The 15,240-nt window shown below is 39.3% G+C and overlaps 1 protein-coding gene across 1 annotated transcript in view; it reads left to right on the forward strand.

Moving 5' to 3' along the window:
- Positions 1-5,280: 5,280 nt before the first annotated feature.
- Positions 5,281-15,240, forward strand: part of CCDC169 (coiled-coil domain containing 169) — a 70,685-nt gene continuing 60,725 nt past the window's right edge. The window contains exons 1-2 of the mRNA XM_058438158.1: positions 5,281-5,446; positions 7,203-7,282. Of these exons, the coding sequence (XP_058294141.1) occupies positions 5,364-5,446; positions 7,203-7,282 (163 nt within the window). The 5' untranslated portion in view covers positions 5,281-5,363. The remainder of the gene's footprint in view (positions 5,447-7,202; positions 7,283-15,240) is intronic.

Genomic DNA, 15,240 nt, shown 5'->3' on the forward strand with positions numbered 1-15,240 from the left:
TTCCTAAGGCCAAGGATAATGTACTAGTTGTTAAAATGGAAATAAAACTGAAGTGGTAAATAGCTTACAGACAGTCTATGCTTTGTTTAAGAAATGGAATGGCACTTCATATATTCTCATTTGTGGGAGCTAAAAATGACAATAATCGAACTTAAGGAGATAGAGAGTAGAATGATGGTTACCAGAGGCTGGGAGGCATTGAAGGGATGGGGAGGGAAGTGAGGTTGATTAATGGGTATGAAAATATAGTTAGTTAGAACAAATTAGTTGTAGTATTTGATAGCCCAACAGGGTGACTACAGTCAACAATAACTTTTTATACATTTAAAAATAAAAGAGTGTAATTGGGATGTGTGTAACACAAATGAATGCTTGAAGCAGTAGATACACCCTGATGTAATTATTATAAATCATATACCTGTATCAAAATACCTCATGTATCCCATAAATATGTACACCTACCATGTACCCATAAAAATTAAAAAAAATTTTTTTAAAGAAATGGAATGGCAAATAATGGAATGTAAACTTTAAAAAGTTAGCTTTGACCAGAGGTCAGCAAATACCCTCCATGGGCTAAATCCAGATGGCCACCTATTTTCATAAATACAGTTTTATTGGAGCATAGCCATACCCATTTGTTTACATATTGGCTATGGCTGCTGTCTAGTTCAACATGAGAGTTGAGTAGTTGCATCAGAGACTATATGGTCCACAAGCCTAACTTACTCACTCTCTGGCCCTTTGCAGAAAAAGTGTGCTGCCTTAGACTATAGAAAATGGACTTTTCCCACCATTCACTGAATCATTAGGAGATAGGCATCTTCTAAAGATTTTTTTATATTGTGTAATAATTGATACATAGATAAAATTGTATATTACATGTAAGGTATGATGAATAGCAACACTTAAAAACTCATCACACCTAACTAAAGACATGGAAAAAATATGCCAATTACATATATGTATGTTCTTTTCTTACCTCTTTCCCCACGTCATTTTTTATTGTTCCTTGCCCTTTTTTAATCACACATGTATATTCTCCAAACATATTGTTTCATTTTTTGAAGCTTTCTACATGTAGTGTCTGAATGTGAAGTCTTACTCAACTTGCTTTTTTGAGTTTATGTTTAAAATTCATTCTTGTGCTTTTATGCATGGATGGTTTACTTGCTCTATAGTATTCTGTGTGAATATACCACAACTTAAGTGTTCATTTTCCTATCAGTTGACATTTGTTTTTAGTTTTTGTTAGTAGAAAGAGTACACTGAAAACATCCTTGACTGTCCCCTGGTACACATATGCAAGAGACTTTATACATAAGAGTGGAGTTGTTGGCCTGTCAAGGTTTGCAAAATAATGCCAGATATTTTCCAAAATGATGATATTCTCTTGAGTAGTACTTCCCTTTGCAATGTTTTTATTGTTAATGTAGCATATATAAAAAAGTATCTCATAATTTTGTGTTTCCTGACCTCCTTTCTTGACCTTAGATCAGTTCATTTGCCATTCATTTCCCTCTACTGTAAAATTTGCCTGTTGTCACTGCTGACAATTTTACTTTTCATGTTTAGGTGTTTACTGAGAATTGTGTATATGTGTGCAAGATGTAAGGTATCTAATTCCTCCCCTCCTCCCCCACCCCATAGATAATAAGTTATTTAACCCCCATTTATTGAATAGTTCTTTTCTTCAGTAATTTCCCACAGGTCTTTATATATCAAGTATGAGTGTTTCTGGGCTCAGAGACGTTTGTTCCATCTGTCATTTCTTTTGTTCCTGTGCCAGTCCCACACTGTCATCATTGTAAATTAGTAAGTCCTACTGATTGTTAGGACAAGAGGCTCAATTCCCTCGACCAAATTCTTTAAGAGTATTTTGGCTGATTAAACAAGTTCCATAAGGAGTTTAAAATCTTCCCACAAAGAAACATCAGCCCCAGATGGACTTACAGGTGAGTTCTAACATTCCTTAAGAAAACAATGTTACATTGGGTGCAGAGGTGCACACCTGTAATCCCAACACTTCGGGAGGCTGAGGTTGGGTGGATCTCTCGAGTCCAGGAGTTTGAGACTAGCCTGGGCAACATAACGAGACTAAAGATATTGTTGGACATTGCGAATTTTACCTTATTGGGTACTGGATGTTTTGTGTTCCTATAAATATTCTCGAGCTTTGTCTTGGGAGGGGATTAAGTTACTTAGAACCAGTTGGATACTTTTGGATCTTTCTTTTAAACTTGTTAGGGCTAGTGTTTTTTCCACTCCTAAATCAAAATCCTCTGTGTACCTGATGCCCTGTGAATTCAGAGGTTCTCCATTCTGGTGGATGGTAGCAGGTATTATCCTACCTCTGTAAACTGTAAGGATTTCCCTTCTAATCTTTGTGACGGTTCCTTCCCCAGCCTGAGTACTTGTCCCACCATGTATGTGCATTCATCAGTACTCTGCTGCAGAGTGTACCCTGTGGCAGGCCAGGTCTCAATACAGGCCTCCATAACAACTGTTTCAGTACTGACTGAGTGGCTAAGTTAAATATTAAAAGCTAAAAAAACCAAGGCCCTTATACAAAGGCTGGAATGTAACAAAAGCCCACCAAGAACTAGGCCTTAAAGCATGACAAAAAAAAGAAGGAATTCTTGGCTGGACCCATTTAGGATTAAACAAGTTTATTGGGGGTCTGAAGGAATCCCCAAACCTCCCTGATTTAGCAGGAGAAAAGGGTAATCACCCTAGCACCTGGATCCATTTAGATTAAGTAAATTTACTGAAGCTCCAGAGGAAGGTCTTCAGGACTCAAGACCTTAGTTGCAGATTTTAAGAAGTTAACCACATGTCTATAGATGAATGCGCACTTAGACATACAGTTTAGAAGATATTATAAGGTCTGGAAAACTTTGTAATTTTGAGTTGGTCTGGTGATAATTTCTGGGCCGCCTCCCTGTAACTAGTTCCAGAAATAAAAACTCTCTTCCTCCCCAGTTCATCTATATGTTGTTACTGGGTCACAAGAAATATCAGCCTAACCCTCAGTTTGGTCTGGGAACACCCTGCGCAGCTCTCCAATATCTGCCCTGCAAAGTCTAGCTGCCTTGTTCTCCCTAGACTCTTAGAGAAACTCCGTTTCCTCAACTTAGGGCAACCACCAGCCTCTGCCTGTTTTCTGCCTTTCTGCTTTGTACCCTGGCAGGCCCAGGCCAATTTGGGAGCTTGCCTCATTTGTGTCTCATCTCTTGGTGATCATTGTCCCTTATTGCCTGATGTTCAATGCCTTGAAAACCATTGTTTCTTTTTTTGTTCCTCTTAGTTTTTTAGTTGTTTCAGGCAGGAGGGTAAATTCAGTTCCTTTATCTCTGCCAGAAACACAAATCTGTGGTTTCTGTAGTTGTTGACAAACCTGTTTTCTGCTTGCCTTTGCTCTTAATTTCCCACAGTGAGATCCTGCTAACAGATCTTTTTAAGAAATCCTTTTTAAGAAAGCCGGGTGCAGTGGCTCATGCCTGTAATCCCAGCACTTTGGGAGGCAGAGGTGGGTGGATCACAAGGTCAGGAGTTCAAGACCAGCATGAGCAATATGGTGAAAACCCGTTCTACTAAAAATACACAAAAAAATTTAGCGGGGCATGGTGGTGCATGCCTGTAGTCCCAGCTACTTTGGGAGGCTGAGGCAGGAGAATCGCTTTAACACAGGAGGCAGAGTTTGCAGTAAGCTGAGATTGTGCCACTGCACTCCAGCCTGGGAGACAGATGAGACTCCGTCTCAAAAAAGAAATCCTCTGTACGTTTGGATTTGTCAACAGATAATCTAGTCCTTTTCACTTCATTCTATTGTGTTTACTTGGTTGTGAGTTGCCCTTTCAGACTTAACAGCTAGACAAAATTTTGATAAGCATACCTCCTATAAGGGTAATTCACAGAAACAGAACCAATAGGGAGTGTGCGTATAAAAGATTTATTATAAGGAATTTGCCCATACAATTATGAAGGCTGAGAAGTCTCAGGGTCTGCAGTTGACAAGCTGGAGATGCAGGCAAACATGTGTAGTCCCAGTCTGAGCCCAAGGCTGGAAAAGTATTCCAGCTCAAGCTGTTTGGCTGTAGGAGCTCCCTCTTACTCCTGGGAGGTCAGCCTTTTTGTTCTATTCCGTCTTCAGTCGATTGGCTGAGGCCCACCCACATTGGGGAAGACAATGTACTATACTCAGTCTACCAATTGAAATGTTAATCTCATCCAGAAACTCAGTTGGAAAACTATTTATGTATTCACAACACTTCTGACACCAAATTGTGTTTTCCACACCAATCAATTATCCCATTCTCACTAAAACCTTGGTCTCCACAACCCCTTTATTTTCTAAAGACAGTCCTAAGTCAGTAACTTTTCAACCAATTGCCAATCAGAAAATCTTTGAATCTAGCTGTGTCCTGGAAGCCACCCCCTGTCCATCCCTTCCAATTGCCCTGCCTTTCCCGATGGAACCAGTGTATATCTTAACATGTATTTGATTGATGTCCCATGTCTCCCTAAAATGTATAGAACTAAGCTGTACCCTGACCACCTTGGGCACGTGTTCTCAGAATCTCCTGAGGGCTGTCACCAGCCATTGGTCACTCATTTGGCTCAGAATAAATCTCTTCAAATATTTTACAGAGTTTGTCTCTTTTTGTCAAGGAAACACAGATGTATCAAGGGGTAGGATGCAAACTTTGTGATTAAAAATATAATGAAATTTCAAGTTGCAGTAAACAGCTCTGAGGTATGTTCATGAACAGCACACAGATGCAAAACAATAATCTGGAGGGTTAGCAGTCTTCCCGAGTTCAGGAGGTACCTTTTTAAGACCAGTTCCTCCCGCTCCGACACTGCCAAATCAGCGATTCTGGTGCTTGTTCAACTGAGGCAAAGAACGACGCAGCTACTCTTGGATCCAGCATTTCCCTAACAAGGGCTAAGAGTGAAGCCGACTTTGCCGCCCGGGACAATGTTTAGGAAAGCAACCAAAGCCAGCAGGAGGGAAGAAAAAGGAGAGGGATATTCTTGGCCCCCTGACACTCCGATGTGTAGCCGGAGCGCGTCTAACCCCAGCGTCTTGAGCAAGGAGTGTCCCTCGAGCTGTTCTCCAGGGTCGCTCCTCCGGACAGAGTAGGTTTCTTCTCCAGTCTCCCCGGCTGCCCTCGCCCCACCCCCTGCCGCCTGCGGGCATCGCTTTATGACGTCACCACGTGCCTCTGTGGGCAGGCGCGGGAGGTGCGACCGAGGGGGCGGTTGGGGTTCAGCGCCTCGTGCTGTACTCGCTTCTGGGTGGCCCTTAATGTCTCTGAGGTGCTGAGGGGAAAGACGCGGGAGGTCTCTAGCCTGACACTATGGAGGAAGAGAGAAGCTACAACTTCGACGGTGTGAGCACCAACCGCCTGAAACAGCAGTTGCTGGAAGAAATCCGCAAGAAGTGAGTCGGGGGGCGGCGCGGTGTGGGGTCCCGTCCACGCCCCCCGAGCCTTCACCTGCGGAGTCTCAGGGCCGAAGCCGCTGAGGATGCTGTGAGACCGGCGCCATGTTTAACCGCTGGGCACTGCGGTCTGGGTTCCAAAAGGGTTCCATGCGAAAGATTCACGTGCCTCTTTGACTAAGCCTTTGGTATTGTAAGGAGGCAGCTTTCGGGGTAGGATGTGCTGCCCTTAAGGATCCAATCATATGGCGTGTATTTTGCCCATATACTGTAATGCCAAAAGTTGTGTTTGGTTTTGATGTCTCCATAAATCCAGGTTTTCTGCTTAAAATTCCAAAGATTTTATTTAGTTATACGGGTTTTTTTTTTTTCTTTCATCCCTTTAAGGGGAACTTCATAAAATGACATTTAGTAAAACTGTTACTCCTCCTTTATGTTTTTTAAAAACAGTATTCGTACTTCGTGTTAAATTTTTGAAACATTTAAAGTATTTTTTGGACATACTCCCAACTCCATCCACAAGTCCCGTGAGAATTGGACTCTCCTTTGTGCCTAGATAGGGTTCTGGGTTTTCCTCTATTGTAGCTCCAGTCACAGTATTTTAATTGCCTATTTCTTGTTTTGCTACCAAGCTACACGCGTTCTGAGGACAGGTTCTGTGTATTCTGAGGAAGTGGAGAATAAGAGCAAGTACTTGAGGACAGTCCTGCATAAATGCAAACCCCATCTCTTGTCACTCAGTAATTATGCAATCTTAGACAAGTTAATTAACCTCTTTAATCCTCAGTTTTCTCAGCTCTAAGACTGGCATACAAATAGTCCATCTCATACCTCCTGCAGTTGTTCCCAGGTTGGAATGAAATGCACTATAAATAACTTAGCATTGGCTTGTAATACGCATCCAGTGGAACTTTGCTGCCGCTATTGCTACTTTTCTGTTCACTGTTCACTGAATTCTTCCGTATTTAATACAATGCCTTGAACATAATAGGCACTCAAAAATATTTATTGAATAAATGGCCCTGTCATATGATAATGTTCTATTTACTGATGTTCTAAATAGCTAACCTTTTAAATTAGTGTTTGTTTTTTCTCTTTGTTTCAGTTTGTCAGCTGTTATGTATTGCCCTAGGTATGCCTTTCTGTAATAATGTGCAGTGCCTAATTTGCTTGGTTCTGAAAAACCAGATAACTAACTTCTTTAGGATGATATTTAAGTTAAAAATAAAGGATTTCCAAGGGCCAGGCATGGTGGCTCACGCCTGTAATCCCAGCACTTTGGGAGGCTGAGGCTGGGCGGATCACAAGGTTAGGAGTTCGAGACCAGCCTAGCCAATATGGTGAAACCCCGTCTCTACTAAAAATACAAAAAAATTAGCAGGGCTTGGTGGCACATGCCTGTAATCCCAGCTACTCAGGAGGCTGAGGCAGGAGAATTGCTTGAACCCGGGAGGCGGAGGTTGCAGTGAGCCGAGATTGCACCACTGCACTCCAACCTGGGCGACAGAGCGAGATTCTGTCTCAAAAAAATAAAGATTTCCAATTGTTGCCTGGGGGTCTTTGAGCTTTAGTGCATATTTGAGTCCTAGAACTAATTGGAAGCCTTCCTTTGCCTGAGTCTTATTTGTTAACCAGTCCTTCAGTAAATGAAGTGTCATAGTAAATTGTTCCTGAAGTAGTAGTGGGTTACTATGTATTATTTTTCTTATGTTATTTTTAATTGAATTATAATCAACAAAAATATTTTAAATAACAGGGATGCAGTGCAACTCTCAATATTTGAACTAAGACACAAGATTACGGAACTGGAAGCCAAACTCAATACTGACAATGAAGGTATATAAGTAAATACTTATATTTGTGACTCCTGTATAATTCTTGTTCATTTTACCAGGATATCTATGGTGCATTAAATTCCATATATTGAATAATAGTGCCAACGTTTCAGTATTGTTTTTTGGCCACATTAATAGTAGTTTATAATAGAGGCTTTAAAACTGATACTTCAGAATATCAAACCTATTACTATTTAATTATTTTTCTACCTTTCACGTTCAAAATGTTCATTAATTAGCAAAACCTTTGTTACATGACATCAATATATTATTTCTTTATTAAATAAATACCACCAGTTTTCTGTTCACCTCAAGTTACACTCTTTATATCTTAACTTCTAGATTTGGGATATGTTTAAAATCCGTATCTGGGTTTTCGCTATTGTTGTTGGAAGAATGTGTGTTTGGTGTGGAGGATGTTGTGTACATACACACTCATATATCCTTAAAATTTGTAATGTATGCAAGATATGACCCTGCCATATGTCAACACTTTAAATGGAAGACCTTTGTTTTCCCTGTTCTAAAGAGGTTCATTGACTATTGGGAGAAAGTATCAAACCACAATATGGATATGAGAAGTCGTATAAGTTCTACGTAAGGATAAATGAAAACTTAGGGAAGGGAAACCTAACAGAATTCAGGTGAGTTAATAAAGACAGGCTTGGCCGGGCGCGGTGGCTCAAGCCTGTAATCCCAGCACTTTGGGAGGCCGAGGCGGGCGGATCACGAGGTCAGGAGATCGAGACCATCCTGGCTAACACGGTGAAACCCCGTCTCTACTAAAAATACAAAAAATTAGCCGGGCGTGTTGGCAGGCACCTGTAGTCCCAGCTACTCAGGAGGCTGAGGCAGGAGAATGGCGTGAACCCGGGAGGCAGAGCTTGCAGTGAGCCGAGATTGCGCCACTGCACTCCAGCCTGGGGGACAGAGCAAGACTCCGTCTCAAAAAAAAAAAAATAAAAAAAAATAAAGACAGGCTTTCCAGAACAGGCATTGCTTGAACTGAATGCTAAAGAACAGGAGGAGTTTATTAGGGTTATCAGGGTGGGTATTTATAAGGGAGGAGACCACCTCTCATATTGTCTTATGCCCAATTTCTGCCTCCAAAGAAAGAAGAAATAAAAACTAAAAGGCAGAAATGAAATCCACAGGCAGACAGCCCAGCACCACACCCTGGGACTGGTAGTTAAAGATTGACCCCCGATCTAATCGGTTATGTTATCTGTAGATTACAGACATTGTATGGAAAAGCACTGTGAAAATCCCTGTCCTGTTCTGTTCCGCTCTAATTACCGGTGCATGCAGCCCCCAGTCACGTACCCCCTGCTTGCTCAATCAGTCTCAACCCTCTCAGGCAGACCCCCTTAGAGTTCTAAGCCCTTAAGAGGGACAGGAATTGCTTACTTGGGGAGCTTGGTTTTTTGAGACTTGAGTCTTGCTGATGCTCCCGGCCGAAAAAGCCTTTCCTTCTTTAACGGTGTCTGAGGGGTTTTGTCCGCGGCTTGTCCTGCTACATTTATACTCTTCCTCAACTGGGGAGCCATGAACAAAAAGGATTAGTGGCCATATGGGAAATAAAATGCCACTTTCTGTAAGTACCCAATGCTTTGTTAAAGCTTGGTTGCAGAATACTACTTTGTCCCAAGGCTGAAATAGCTTCCTCTATCTCCATATCTATATCTTAGATGTAACTCAGTCTCTGGGGGCAGGCTCTAAGTGTACTTATCAAATAGCTGCGTTGGCAGGGTAGCTGGAACTTTCTCATGTACCCAGTTACAGGAAAAACAGAAGGCATGCTCACAGGTACACATGCAATAACTATGCCCACTAGTAAAATGTGGCTCAACAAATTGTAGCAGTTCTCAAAAGAAGGAGCTAGTACGTGGGTATAAAGAGAAAACGTCAGAATGATAGGAGAGAAAGTTCTTTCCTTAGTGGGCCAAAAGTAAGGCCTAAGGTGAAGGGCAGAAACATTTACTCCTTTAAAGCCAGGGACTGTGTCAGGTGAGGTAGTTATTATTATCCCCATATATGGAAGAATGAAATTCAGGAATTCAAATAACTTATAAGGTAATATAGCCAGGGAGTGGCAGAGCTGTGACTTGATCCTAGATCATCTATTTACCATGCCTCCAGTAAATGATAATACAACTGCCATCTACCACATCACACTCAAAACACTTCTGCTTGTCTTTTGCTACATAGCAAATCACCCTATAATTTAGGAGCTTAAAACAACAAACTATCTCTTATAATTCTGTGGACTAACTGGGTTGGTTCAGCTGGATGGTTCTTGATTGGGGTCTCTTGTTTTGTTGCAGTCAGGTATACTGAAGATTCAAGTGAGCTGGTCATTCCATGATGACTCATTCACATGGCTAACATCTGACACTGGCTTTTGACTGGAAGCTCAGCTAGGGCTGCCTGTCAGAAATGCCTCTTGTACCTTTTTCTTCTCACAGCATGGTGGTTAGGTTCCAAGAGGATGTATCCCAAGAGCAATCATTCCAAAAGACATAAGTAGAGACTGCCAGGCCAGTCAAGGGCTACTCCCAGAACTGGCACGGGGGTATATCCACTGTATTCTGTTGGTCATAATAGTCACAGATTCAAGGGACTGGAGAGGTAGACTGCTTTTAAGGTCACATTACAGAGCAACACATGGGATGGGATATATTATTGGCAGTCATCTTTGGAAAATACAGTCTGCCATAGGACCATTAAACATAAAGCCAATTGGGGAATATACTAAGTAATTGATAAAAATGGAACATAGGTCATAATGAGAATTCGTTAGGAGATGAGATTAAAGTTTATGAAGGAGATAAATCAAGAAGATTGCATGATGCTAATGAATTTGCATTTATCCTGAAGGCAGTGGGGCAATATTAAAGGTGTTTTAAAGGGAATTTATTATTGGAAATATGTGCACATGTGACAAATAGGGGTACATTCACTGTTCAGATAATTTTTTCACCGTTTCTGCTTTCTTCTCAAAGCTCTACCACCTCTCCACTCAATCACACTCTCAGGTAATGAGCTTACCCTCCTCTTTCAAAGAAAAAAGAGAAGCAATCAGAAGAGGACTTCTACATGTTTCTACCAACAGAGCTACCCATCTGCCTGCACCCTTGCACATCCTCTTCCCTCTTGTTTCTATGAATGATCTGTCCTTATTCTTGTCTCAGGTTATCTCCTCCCTTTGTACAGTAGATCCTACCTACTCGCACCTACTCAAGGATATCACTCTAGTGATGGCCCTCTCTTCCCTACACTGTCTGTTTTCCCTACTCTCCTGGATCATTCCCAACAGCAGACCAACATGCTGAATTTATTTTATCTAAACAACAAATGATAGGCTTATTTTGGCCCCACTTTTCCCCTTCAGCTAGCATCCCTCGTCCCTGGCCCATTTACAGCAAAAGCCTTCAAAAGAGTAGTTTTTATTTTTACTCTGTCATCTGCTTATTGTTTGATCTTGCTTGTCACCGGATTAATTTTTAGGCAGGCGGTAAACACAGCCAACTCCAAAGAGCTTTATATTCTCAAAGTCACCTCTTGAAGCCTTTTAGGATTCATAGGAAACTATACGTAGAAAATTTGGTTTTATGTTTTAATTTGAATTTCACAACAAAGTTTAGTAATAAGAAAATGGTAAAGAAAATGTTCAGGTGACTTTTTTAAGCAAAAAGAATTATTATTTGTGTAGAGCTTTAAGTACTTTTTTTAAAAAAATTGAAACCTCACAACTACCCTTTGAAAATAATATCATTACCTCTGTTTTATAGATTGAAAAATGGAGGCCGGGTGTGGCACTTCACACCTGTAATCCCAGCACTTTGGGAGGCCGAGGCAGGCAGATCACCTGAGGTCAGGAGTTCGAGACCAGCCTGGCCAACATGGTGAAACGTGTCTGTACTAAAAATAACAAAAGAAAAATTAGCCAGGTGTGGTGGTGGGTGCCTGTAATCCCAGCTACTCTGGAGGCTGAGGCAGGAGAATCGATTGAACCGGGAGGTGGAGGTTGCAGTGAGCAAAGATTGCACCATTGCACTCCAGCCTGGATGATAAGAATGAGACTCCATCCAAAAAAAAAAAAGAATGAAGACTTATTGACAACACACAAATTTACGTCTTCATCCTGGATTTCTCCTTTGAGTCTTTTATAAGCTGGTTTCTATGCCCAAATACCTTTGGCTAGTGGGTAATATATTAATAAATCCAATATATTTTTTTAAATCACCTCAGTAAATGCTAAAATTTTAAAAATAAAATTCCATTTGTTTTTCTTATTTCAAAACAAGGAAAAGAATACTTCTATTTATCTCAAACTAGCATAATACTTAACTATGAAATAGTAGAGAAATTTCCATTCTTGGGGGAAAAAATACCAAAGCTGCCTGCTGCCATTACTAAAATGCAATATAGTTTTGAAAGTTCTAATTAAGCAATAAAATATGAAATAGAAATGAGTTATAGCGATTAGAGAGGAAGTGATACAATTATAAAGATTAGTATATTAATAAAGAATTAGAAAATGGTTGGATACAATAATGAAATAAATGTTTATTTAAAAAAACAAATGCCAGCAATAACCAGTTAGAAAATAGGGTTTTTAAATGATCCCACCCACAATTCCAACCGAAATCATAAAAGATCTGACAATATTCCTGACGAGAAATATGAGGACCTATATGAAGAGATAACAGAAGACTATAACTATAAAGGAATAACTGTTGAGTCCAAATTCTTACTTATTTAACATAAGAGATTTCATACAGGAAACCCTAGAATAAAATGAATTTGAGAAAGCTTTGCAGCATTAACACGTTTGCTGAGCTTCTGAGAGACTTTGTTAGTAAGTGAAACATAACAGTGGGTATCTTATTGCTACAAAGAGTCTGTCTTGTCATCTTATGTGATCTGTATTTTAATGTTAATGCTGGTCATTTGTGCCTAAACTCCAAAGTGGGGGAAGGTATAGTGTGGCATGTCCAACCCTCCACTTCTCATAATGGCCTGAACTAGTTTTTCAGGTTTCTTTGGGATTCCGTTTGGCCAAGAGGTGGATACATTCAATCTGTTGGGGGGGTTTAGGATTTTTTTTTTTTTAGTTTATATTCCCCCTTTTTTGGTCAAGGTATGCAGAGGTAGTATCCATAGCTAAGCTTTTATTAACTTAAGTTCTGGGGTGGTGTGGCTACTTGCCCCTGGTCCATCATGCCTCTCAGTGGGACCCCTATTGCCAAGGAACTTAGAGTCAAAGACTTACATCCAATTAAACGTTTTAGGCCAGATGGGAGTGGAGGTGAGCAGGTATTCAGTAATCTTTAAAACCCCTTTTAGGCAACATAAGAGTCAAAAACCAAAAGTCAAAAAATAAGGTTATAAAGTTGAGTTATCTATAAATTCTCTGCATTGAGATACTGTAATCTTGACTTGTAGCAATTAGCTGTACAAAACACAAGCATATTGTTCAGCTGTTTAGGCATCTGTGTGTCTGTCCTTGATTTGGAGGGTCTTAATTAATTTTATCCCTCAAAATCTGGCCCTTACAATGACACACTTTTGCGATAGCCCCTGGGCCTGGAGGGATTGAATAGTTTCAAATTCTGGAGGTAAAAAAAAATGTAAAGTATTAGCAGTGTTTCAAACAAAAAGGTCATAAGCCCTGCCTAGTTCTGACAGTTACAGGAAAGGAAACTTATAGGTAGCTAAACATTTAAATTATTTAGTATCAATTTAGGCACTAAATTTAAATATTTAAATTATTCAGTATCAGTTTATTTATTTAGGCACAGAATAAATTATACTATTTTAGATAGAGGCAAAATTATTAAGTGAATCTTAATTTTTTTGTGGTACAGGCATGTCCCTGTGTCTCATGAAAGTAGTTTACTATGATTGTCATCTTTGCCCAGATCTAAAAATGGGGCTTCGATTAACTTAGATTTGCTGTCAGATACTGGCAGGAGTCACTGCCTTCTTTAGATGAGATATGTGTACCCAGGAGTCAAAGCCCTGTAACTTCATAGCACAAGGATTAGTTAGTAGCACCTGATAAGGACCTTTTTAAGGGGCTGGAGGTGGTGACACTGGAGTCCATGACTTGACTGGAAGCTATAGAAAGATTCTATAACCTTGCAGTGATTAACTTTTATAGCTTTGATAAACACCAGTAATAAGCCAGAGACTTAATTTTGGTTTCAATTTTGAAGATGTTTCTCAAAAATGTTAAAGAGCTCAAAATATTTGATTAAAACAGATCCACAGGTCATTGTAAACCAATAGTTACTAATTTAACCAAAATGATCACTGAAAGACTTAAAGGAAATACAGAAGGTTACATGCATGTAACAACTTTCAGCCTTTTAGGTCTCAGTTTTTCTAAGCAGTTAAAAATCTAATAAAGACAACATATGAATTATTTTGATAAAAAGTAAAATGTTGTTTCTTACGCCGGTTACTAGAAAGGCAAAGAAAAACCTGCAGCGTGACTACTTTTCCTTATAGGAAGCCTATTTAGACAACCTGGAAGTTAAACCTGATGAAAAATGTTCTTGAATTTAATCAGACACAGGAAGAATGTGTTCAGTGTTATGAGTATAGCAGAGGAATACATAGGTCTTAGTAACTGCATGAGAAGTTTCTTGATTACATTGAAAAACTTAAACCTATCAAGAAAGCCAAGAGTACGGAATCAAATTATACTAAAGGAAAATGTTGCTTTTCTAGACCTTTAAGATAAAACATTTTAGCATTAGGCCACAACAATGGAACCAGAGGAAAAAAGTTACAGAAGCTAATTTAAAAGCTGAAGGAGAGAGCTGTCATCTCAGACCCTCTCAGAGGGAGAAAAAGCTGAAAGCAGTGAGACAGCAAAAGTTGAACTTCTGAGATATGATTCTGAGAAGTTTTTAAAAGAAACAGGTTCTAAAATTTTAAAAATCTATTGTAATTTTATTAAGAGAAAAGTAATACCTTAAGAAAACCTTGTTTTAAGATAGGGTATCAATCTTAGAAAGACTATTAAAAATAATTCCCTTTTAATTATAGCCAACTTAATATATAAAATAGCTTTTGTAATTTTCCTTTTATGAACCTTATCATAACTTACATAGACCATTTATTGCATGCTTGTACTTTCTGACTTGTCCTAAAATTTTCTGTTTTCTGAATAACTAGCCATTTTATTTTAGGGTAAGAATTTACTATATAGAATCTTTCTCATGTAAAATTGTTTGCTTGTTTTATAACTTTTTTATTATAAATACATTTTTGTATCCACAACTTTCTTTATATCTCTCTCCCCTACTCACTGATTCTTTTTTACCTTCTTTTAGAAATAACTTTTAAATAATCTATCAATTACTTAAATTACTGTTTTTTAAAAAATGAGAACACAGCTTGCAGAATTATATATTAGAATTCTTAGTAACCTTAAATTTTAGTGAAAACTTAGGAAGCAAGAAATCCTGAACTGTTTATCAGATGTTAGCATTTTCTGGATGAAACCATTCCACAATTTTAGAAATATGTTTTCCCATATCATAATCTTTTCTTAATTGGAAATGTCCCAGAAATCAAATTATTATCTATTGGATTGGAGCATCTATTACTTAATTCAAAATAACTTTAAGATTTTAAATTACACAAAAAGTCCACTTACAAGCATTTATCTCATTTACATGTATTCACTTTTTCCATTTCTTAATAGTTTATCTAGGTTACTTCTGAAAACAGATATTACACAAAACTAATCATTATTTAAAGTTATTTCCAGGCAGGGTGCGGTGGCTCACGCCTGTAATCCCAGCACTTTGGGAGGCCGCGGTGGGCGGATCACGAGGTCAGAAGATCGAGACCATCCTGGTGGCTAACATGGTTAAACCCTGTCTCTACTAAAAAAATACAGAAAAATTAGCCAGGCATGGTGGTGGGCACCTGTAGTCCCAG

The sequence above is a fragment of the Hylobates moloch genome, unplaced genomic scaffold, assembly GCF_009828535.3.
Source record: "Hylobates moloch isolate HMO894 unplaced genomic scaffold, HMol_V3 SCAFFOLD_4, whole genome shotgun sequence".
NCBI lineage: Eukaryota > Metazoa > Chordata > Mammalia > Primates > Hylobatidae > Hylobates > Hylobates moloch.